The sequence below is a fragment of the Oncorhynchus keta genome, chromosome 24 (genome assembly GCF_023373465.1).
Source record: "Oncorhynchus keta strain PuntledgeMale-10-30-2019 chromosome 24, Oket_V2, whole genome shotgun sequence".
Lineage (NCBI taxonomy): Eukaryota > Metazoa > Chordata > Actinopteri > Salmoniformes > Salmonidae > Oncorhynchus > Oncorhynchus keta.
In genome coordinates this window covers 6,565,480-6,575,444 of record NC_068444.1, presented here as the reverse complement: position 1 = coordinate 6,575,444, position 9,965 = coordinate 6,565,480, and the positions used below count along the sequence as shown (strand labels likewise).

The 9,965-nt window shown below is 42.9% G+C and overlaps 1 protein-coding gene across 1 annotated transcript in view; it reads right to left on the bottom strand.

Annotated features, from left to right (window-relative positions):
- The window catches only part of LOC118377116 (choline O-acetyltransferase-like), a 28,775-nt gene extending 19,976 nt beyond the window's left edge, over nt 1-8,799 (bottom strand). The window contains 4 exon segments of the mRNA XM_052478445.1: nt 3,135-3,253; nt 6,145-6,336; nt 8,207-8,324; nt 8,645-8,799. Coding sequence (XP_052334405.1) covers nt 3,135-3,253; nt 6,145-6,336; nt 8,207-8,254 — 359 coding nt within the window. The 5' untranslated portion in view covers nt 8,255-8,324; nt 8,645-8,799.
- Between the last annotated feature and the right edge of the window lie 1,166 nt (nt 8,800-9,965).

Below are 9,965 nucleotides of genomic sequence, written 5' to 3'. Positions count from 1 at the left end.
TTGTATGTGGCAGTATAACACACCATTGTATGTGGCAGTATAACACACCATTGTATGTGGCAGTATAACACACTATTGTATGTGGCAGTATAACACACCATTGTATGTGGCAGTATAACACACCATTGTATGTGGCAGTATAACACACCATTGTATGTGGCAGTATAACACACCATTGTATGTGGCAGTATAACACACCATTGTATGTGGCAGTATAACACACCATTGTATGTGGCAGTATAACACACTATTGTATGTGGCAGTATAACACACTATTGTATGTGGCAGTATAACACACCATTGTATGTGGCAGTATAACACACCATTGTATGTGGCAGTATAACACACCATTGTATGTGGCAGTATAACACACCATTGTATGTGGCAGTATAACACACCATTGTATGTGGCAGTATAACACACTATTGTATGTGGCAGTATAACACACCATTGTATGTGGCAGTATAACACACCATTGTATGTGGCAGCATAACACACCATTGTATGTGGCAGTATAACACACTATTGTATGTGGCAGTATAACACACTATTGTATGTGGCAGTATAACACACTATTGTATGTGGCAGTATAACACACCATTGTATGTGGCAGTATAACACACCATTGTATGTGGCAGTATAACACACTATTGTATGTGGCAGTATAACACACCATTCATTGTATGTGGCAGTATAACACACCATTGTATGTGGCAGTATAACACACCATTGTATGTGGCAGTATAACACACCATTGTATGTGGCAGTATAACACACCATTGTATGTGGCAGTATAACACACCATTGTATGTGGCAGTATAACACACCATTGTATGTGGCAGTATAACACACTATTGTATGTGGCAGTATAACACACTATTGTATGTGGCAGTATAACACACTATTGTATGTGGCAGTATAACACACTATTGTATGTGGCAGTATAACACACTATTGTATGTGGCAGTATAACACACTATTGTATGTGGCAGTATAACACACTATTGTATACTCCGTATGTTGTATTTACCATTATATAGTCGGACAGTTTCTAGTTCTGGAGGGATTCGGGAAAATACAACATGAAGGAAATAAGTGACTGATCTGATCTCGTGAAGTTCAAATGATCAAATCAAATAGTTTTTGTTACACGCGCCGAATACAACAAGTGTAGAGGACCTTACAGTGAAAATGCTTTCCAAGCCCTTAACCAACAATGCTTTAAGAAGTTAAGAAAAACAATTAAAATAAGTGTTAAGTAAATATAATACATAAGTAAAAAACTAGAAACTAGAAAATAAAAGTAACAAATAATTAAACTATATACAGGGTCAATGTGGAGGCTATATACAGGGTCAATGTGGAGGCTATATACAGGGGGTACCAGTACAGAGTCAATGTGGAGGCTATATACAGGGGGTACCAGTACAGAGTCAGTGTGGAGGCTATATACAGGGGGTACCGGTACAGAGTCAGTGTGGAGGCTATATACAGGGGGTACCGGTACAGAGTCAATGTGGAGGCTATATACAGGGGGTCCCTGTACAGAGTCAATGTGGAGGCTATATACAGGGGGTACCGGTACAGAGTCAATGTGGAGGCTATATACAGGGGTACCGGTACAGAGTCAATGTGGAGGCTATATACAGGGGTACCGGTACAGAGTCAATGTGGAGGCTATATACAGGGGTACCGGTACAGAGTCAATGTGGAGGCTATATACAGGGGGTACCGGTACAGAGTCAATGTGGAGGCTATATACAGGGGGTACCGGTACAGAGTCAATGTGGAGGCTATATACAGGGGTACTTGTACAGAGTCAATGTGGAGGCTATATACAGGGGTACCGGTACAGAGTCAATGTGGAGGCTATATACAGGGGGTACCGGTACAGAGTCAATGTGGAGGCTATATACAGGGGGTACCGGTACAGAGTCAATGTGGAGGCTATATACAGGGGGTACCGGTACAGAGTCAATGTGGAGGCTATATACAGGGGGTACCGTACAGAGTCAATGTGGAGGCTATATACAGGGGTACCGGTACAGAGTCAATGTGGAGGCTATATACAGGGGGTACCAGTACAGAGTCAATGTGGAGGCTATATACAGGGGCTAAACACAGGGAGTACCAGTACAGAGTCAATGTGGAGGCTATATACAGGGGCTATATACAGGGGCTATATACAGTGGGTACCGGTACAGAGTCAATGTGGAGGCTATATACAGGGGGTACCAGTACAGAGTCAGTGTGGAGGCTATATACAGGGGGTACCGGTACAGAGTCAGTGTGGAGGCTATATACAGGGGGTACCGGTACAGAGTCAATGTGGAGGCTATATACAGGGGGTACCGGTACAGAGTCAATGTGGAGACTATATACATGGGGTACCGGTACAGAGTCAATGTGGAGGCTATATACAGGGGTATCGGTACAGAGTCAATGTGGAGGCTCTATACAGGGGGTACCCAGAGTCAGTGTGGAGGCTATATACAGGGGGTATCGGTACAGAGTCAGTGTGGAGGCTATATACAGGGGTACCGGTACAGAGGCTATATACAGGGGGTACCGGTACAGAGTCAATGTGGAGGCTATATACAGGGGGTACCGGTACTGAGTCAATGTGGAGGCTTTATACAGGGGTTCCCTGTACAGAGTCAATGTGGAGGCTATATACAGGGGGTCCCTGTATAGAGTCACCATCTCTCATGAGTACACAGTTCAAAATCATCAATCTTCTCCTACGAGAACGTAGTTCATGTACATAGTCTCTGGTCATTGAATAGCTGGTTGCTTTTGGGTGCAGAGATTACTATGTACATTACTCCCTCTTGTCAAGTGTAATTCAATGTGTGATCATTCAACCAGCACTAATCAGATTGAGAAAATGACTGCATCATCAGCCCCTCATTGAAGGAAGCACCCTCATTACCCTGTAGTTGCTATTTCACATTCAGGAAGGACTTTGTTATGATTATGACATGTATTTTATGAAGTATATGAAATGTATTTTATGAAGTATATGAAATGTATTTTATGAAGTATATGAAATGTATTTTATGAAGTATATGAAATGTATTTTATGTTGTGTATTTTATGAAGTGTATTTTGGACACCAAGTGTACTGTACATACTTGAGTGAGTCTTTGTGATCTCTAAAGTCTTGTTTTGGGAAGACCATGGCAGGATTGGAGTTGACTGGTAGGGCCAATCTCTGATTCAAATACATATCGTCAAGCCAGTAGTCATATACCTGAGAGAGAGAGAGAGAGAGAGAGAGAGAGAGAGAGAGAGAGAGAGAGAGAGAGAGAGAGAGAGAGAGAGAGAGAGACAGAGAGAGAGAGAGAGAGAGAGAGAGAGAGAGAGAGAGAGAGAGAGAGAGAGAGAGAGAGAGAGAGAGAGAGAGAGAGAGAGAGAGAGAGAGAGAGAGAGAAAATACCGTGTTCACACTGATTATCATAATGTGGAGCAGGAGTGGGAGTTTGATAGATATCAGTTCACTGCTTTAATTCAGGACTGACTGATCATCTGAGTGGCTGGTGATGGATGGGTCTTGCAGAAGCCAAGTGGCATGTCTGATTGATCTATGGCCACAGTTTTAGATATTTCCCCACCTTTTTGTTAGCTTCAGTTCTTTCCTCTTTCCAATGCCAGCTGTTATTGATGGTCCAAGTCTATTGGGCCATTTATGGTGTTGATTGTGTTTTTGATCACAGTGTGGAAACTCTGTATGGACAGATCTCCAATGGGTTTTAAAAGGACAGTCTGTATGGACATGTCTCCGATGGGCTATAAAAGGACAGTCTGTATGGACAGATCTCCAATGGGTTTTAAAAGGACAGTCTGTATGGACATGTCTCCGATGGGCTATAAAAGGACAGTCTGTATGGACAGGTCTCTGATGGGTTTTAAAAGGACAGTCTGTATGGACATGTCTCCGATGGGCTATAAAAGGACAGTCTGTATGGACAGGTCTCTGATGGGTTTTAAAAGGACAGTCTGTATGGACATGTCTCCGATGGGCTATAAAAGGACAGTCTGTATGGACAGGTCTCCAATGGGTTTTAAAAGGACAGTCTGTATGGACAGATCTCCAATGGGTTTTAAAAGGACAGTCTGTATGGACAGATCTCCAATGGGTTTTAAAAGGACAGTCTGTATGGACAGGTCTCCAATGGGTTTTAAAAGGACAGTCTGTATGGACAGATCTCCAATGGGTTTTAAAAGGACAGTCTGTATGGACAGATCTCCAATGGGTTTTAAAAGGACAGTCTGTATGGACAGGCCTCCAATGGGTTTTAAAAGGACAGTCTGTATGGACATGTCTCCGATGGGCTATAAAAGGACAGTCTGTATGGACAGGTCTTTGATGGGTTTTAAAAGGACAGTCTGTATGGACAGGTCTCCGATGGGTTTTAAAAGGACAGTCTGTATGGACAGGTCTCCGATGGGTTTTAAAAGAACAGTCTGTATGGGCAGGTCTCCAATGGGTTTTAAAAGAACAGTCTGTATGGACAGGTCTCCGATGGGCTATAAAAGGACAGTCTGTATGGACAGGTCTCCGATGGGCTATAAAAGGACAGTCTGTATGGACAGGTCTCCGATGGGCTATAAAAGGAGATTGTTTAGCTTTCTGTTACCGACACACTGTTCTGTTATCCTGATGTACTGTGTCACAACTTTTTTATTTAATTTTAATTTGACCCCTTTTTCTACCCAATTTCATGGTATCCAATTGTTTAGTAGCTACTATCTTGTCTCATCGCTACAACTGACGTACGGGCTCGGGAGAGACGAAGGTTGAAAGTCATGCGTCCTCCGATACACAACCCAATCAAGCCACACTGCTTCTTAACACAGCGCGCATCCAACCCGGAAGCCAGCCATACCAATGTGTCGGAGGAAACACCGTGCACCTGGCAACCTGCTGGTGCGCGATGAGTCAAGGATATGCCTACCGGCCAAGCCCTCCCTGACCCGGACGACGCTGGGCCAATTGTGCGTCGCCCACGGACCTCCCGGGTGCGGCTGGTTCCGACAGAGCCTGGGCGCGAACTCAGCATCTCTGCGCCACCCGGGAGGCCCACTGTGTCGCAACTTTAATGTTCACTTCTACTTGTGGTCTACAATGTATCACCCTTAAGTTACGTTGATGTGACACATGCTCCTGCAATGCGCTCTACTGCTCATCATGCGTCTCCTTGACCTGCCGCCACTCCCCCAGTACTCTCTCCCTCTCCCCATCTCTCTCTCTGTGTGATTGTGTGGTTGGAGTCAGAGAAGTGCTGGAGTCAGAGAAGATCCCCACCAGCTGCAACCTGTTCCATAATCAAGACCTCTACAAATACTCAGTCCTGTCACTTCCACGCTGCCAGATCGTAATCTCTGCTCAGTAGGTCTACGTTTCTAGCCGTTAGTTACTATTCAGATCCTGTTGTGCCTGTTTTCCTTTCCGCTACAGTACTGCCCTCTCTGACTCTGGTCCCATTCTCCTGTCCCACGTCTCGTCATCCTGCTACTCTGTCCTGGATTCCCCACTCTACTACTCCCTTGGATTCCCCTCCTGACCTGCTTACCCTGTCCCAACCCCTCTCGTTCCAGCCTCAGCCTCCGCACCTGGTTTCCAGTAACCCGCCCAAGCTTCCTCTGACTTGCACTCCATCTCCCCCTTCTGTTTCAATAAATACCTTGGTTACTTCATCCCAGTCTCCTCGTCTGAGTCTGCAATTGGGTTGCCCTTTTTCACTCCACGTAACAGTTGAAGTATACACTAGATCGATGGTAGACTGCCTTTGCGTGCTTTACACATCTGGGAGCAAAAGGGTAAAGTGCATTCCACTCCACACCAGATCTGAATATTCCCACCCCACACCAGATCTGGCTTCTGTTTTCAATACAGTACAAACCTAGCATGGAGAGACAATAGATCGCTCATTACTCCCATACTGCTAACAGAATACCCATGGATTTGAATGCTTAGAGTTGCTAGAGGGTCTTGTCTGCCTCCCAAACACCGCCTTATTCCCTTTAGTGCACACTAGCTCTGACCACACCCCTATGGACTATGGTTAAATGTAGTGCACTATCTAGGCAATAGGATGCCATTTGGGATGCCCGTTTGTCTGAGCGAGGGAGGGAGTTTACCCAGTTGTGTGTGTTGATGCTCTTCTCCAGTAGCTTCTCCTGCAGCAGCTCTCCAGTGCCGCCTGGTTCTCCAAACTTCTCCACAATGGATTTAGTCTTCTGGTACTGTTCCTCTTTCACCAGGTGTTTAATACTGGTCAGGTACATGTCCAGGGTCTGCTTCAGGGGTGGGACAGGCACCTTGGGCAGGACCTAGTGTTGTGGAGATCAATCAATCAATCACTCTCTCTCTCTCTCTCTCTCTCTCTCTCTCTCTCTCTCTCTCTCTCTCTCTCTCTCCTCTCTTCTCTCTCATCTATCAAGCAATTAATCAATCTATCCAATTTATTCATAAAGCCCTTTTTACATCAGTAAGTGTCAAAAAATGTGTTACTGTACATTAACCAAGCCTATACCCCAAAGGGCAGGCAGTTATTGTAATGATTGGGATAAACATTAGACTCATTGAGGCTGCACCCACTGTGTTCATCAGTGTAAGGAAGCTGTTGTCCTGTCTGTAGGCATGTATTCATTAGTCGGAGCATTACAGCTCGTATTTGCTTCCTGAAATGTATCTTTAAAGCTTGCATTCTTAGAACCTGAGTAAATTATTAATTCACACCGCTTGAAGCCACGTCGAGAATGAATTTTACAGCGTCCTGTGGGAAACGAAAATTATGCCTTTGATCGAAACAGCTAAGGTTATTTTATATTGAATAAAATGCTAATTAAATGTTTACGGAGTTAGTGTCTGGATTAATTATTTGTTCGTTGGGTCCGATGTGTTGGAATCCGTCTGTCATTGTGGTCAATGTAATTTGTGTGAGTGGGTTACCAACATCAAATGTGAATCAGGTATGATTGCACGTATAGGTTGGTAAATGTTACAACGCGGAATTTGCTCCAAGAAAATGGCCACTCTCGGGGAGATACATTACTGTCGTATCGTTCTGAATTCAATTGAATTGAGGCTTACTTCATTTGATCCCCCAGTCGGCAACTGAAGTTTCACTCCGCGGTCACGTGCTTCGTTCATATTCATCATAACCTAAATCAATGTTGCTGTTTACTTTCTGGTAGCATAGGCTTAACTGCTCGGGCAACAGAAAAGTTCATTGTTGAGAACCCTTTTTGACTTCCCGGATTACTTCACCACGGGATTTCTCACAATTCGCAGAATGTGTATCTCTGTTGCTACAATTATGCACGGGGACTGCAATCTTCTTTGGTGATTTAGTTGATATCTTCCTACAAAACAGCCTGGATAAATTGGCCTTTACATGTAATAGGTTTAGAATTTGAAAAGTAATTGTAGGCCTATCACGGTTTTTACAATTATTTCCTTTTGGTAGGTAGTGTGACATAGTCTAATTTTATTCTGCATCACTTTTTTTGATAGTTTCCGTTTGGGATAATACAAGTGTAGTACTTCCAGCCTGTCAATTCTCTAGTATTTGCCCCTAGCGGTCAGCACGAGGACACAGTAGAAATATTCGCGTTTCAAAACCATCCTCTTTTCAGCACCACGGACAGCGCCTGTATCCGTTACACTAGCAGTGGTTGACAAGGTTGTTGCTCCATACTTTTTCCACTGATAAAGTCAGTGCGTTTAGTTCTGTAATCCACTTATGAAAATCCCTTCTCACTAAATGTATTTTTTTTTAAACAAAAAAAAAAAGAGCAAGCCAAATTTGTAACAATAAATACATAATTTTTGTAGACTATACAATTTCTATACAAAACGAATTCCCTAAAATAGCCTTTCAGCAATGTTATGTTGCCAGTCACAAATAACCATGTTACAAAACAGCAACAGTATGAAAAAAAAATGAAGTAAAGCAAAGCAACGTGATTCTACATGCTGGATTCTAAATCAATAAATGAATATCGATTGAGCTATTGCTTTTGCAAACCACCTGAATAACATATTTGTCTCTGACCTTATAAGCAGATAAAGCCTACATTTTAATTTACCGGCAGAGATAAAGGATACTAAGGAATAACTGATGGTAAAATAGCAAGGTCTATCCTTCATTACACTCGGTATGAAACTAAATCGAATGTAACAAAAAGCGTGTCTTACATAGCTTTCCCTGCGGCCTTTCGGTGGCTCTCTCTCCACGACAGGCATGCTGTTGCCCGGTCTGGATCAGTCAGGTGAAAGTAATTTGAAAACCCTCAAGAGTTTGTTGAAGTTCAACCTCTTGAACGAACCCAGTACATCCAAATCATTCAAAGGGAAGGAAAAAGGGGTTTACGGTGAAATTGATTAGACTATATTTTAGAACTGTAACTGTGAAGTTGTAATTATCAGTGAGATTTAAAAACTAAAATCCTTAGTGCCAATCTGTTAAATATAATACATTATTGTATAAACACAGGCTACATAACCACCAACACAATCTTTCCACAAGTATTAATCGACGAGCTGTCTCCTTCCAAAGCACTTCATGCATCAGTTAACTTGCTGAACTAGCCATATTTGTGAATAATGAGGATAAGGAAAACGATTTCCGCTTACCTGAGCAATCCTTTTCTCCTGAAGAGGTAAAAAATGTTTGCAACTAGATGACAACTAGATGACAGTGTTCCGGATCCGTGTTCATAGAACTCCTTTGACGCGAAGGAATGTTCTTTCACCTCTCTGTCTCAGTCTCCAAGATATCCACGCCTACTTCAGACCCATTGCCAGGCTTTGACTTTTAGAGAACACTTGCTTAGTAAAGATGCTCTAGGTGGGGTTTGTCTCTACCCACTGGGCACAGACGTCAATTCAACGTCTATTCCACGTTGGTTCAACGTAATTTTATTGAAATGACGTGGAAACAACGTTTATTCAACCAGTTTGTGCCCAGTGGGTACTTACCCCCGCAGGCAGCAAACTCCTCCCATCGAAATCTATTTGTGGAACATATTATTTGACAGCTTGCCTTGCATCCCCTCTGACCACCTCTGACAAAGTAGGAAAATTATCTTGAAATAGTAGTTCTTACTAGCCGGGTAGCCGGTAGGACTTTATCGAGTGTGTCGGATCTAGGAAATAAGGTGGCTTTCCGAGTTTGAGAGCTGAAAATCAAAGAATAACTTGACTACCTATACTTGGTTGTTGAGTGGACAATATTGTTAGAACCGTTCTCCATGTAGGCGTCAGCTGCGAAGCGTTTTCACAGAGCAACAATGTCAACTTTCAGAACAATGGACAGTGCTGAGAGCCAGCTTGTTGCACTATGTCTTTACGCACAACCAAGTATACATTTACATTACGATATATGAGCGACATCATTCTTAAATAATAAGAATGTGATTCGCATACTCTCGCTGCTCGCTCTTTCTCCCCTCTCACTCACTCACACACCCACAACACACGCACTCTCGCTCTCTGGCTCTCGTGCGTAATTACACTGAACAAAATTATGTAATCAATACAAATCCACAGTGAAACGATTAGTTGGTTGAAGTATCATATCACCCGTACTTCAAAACTATTCGTTGATTATCTTTACAGTATGGGTTGAATAATAATCCACCCCTGTAACTGTCATTTTCTCACACATCTCTGACTGCAAAGCGTTAACTCGAAAGTCCAAATTACTCACAGATACTGTGCCAATAATGTTTGTAGCAGAGATGACTAAATTGTTAACTAACTAAATTGTTAATTAAATTACCTCAGGATCCGTCGGGATAAAAATATTCTGTATTATCGTCAACGTCCCAAATGGGGCAAAAACTGTTTGAATCAACGTTGTTTCCATGTAATTTCAACCAAAACATTCAACGTGATGACGTTGAATCATCTTGGAAAACCGACTGGGTTTGAAAAAGCTCTTGAATGTAAAGGA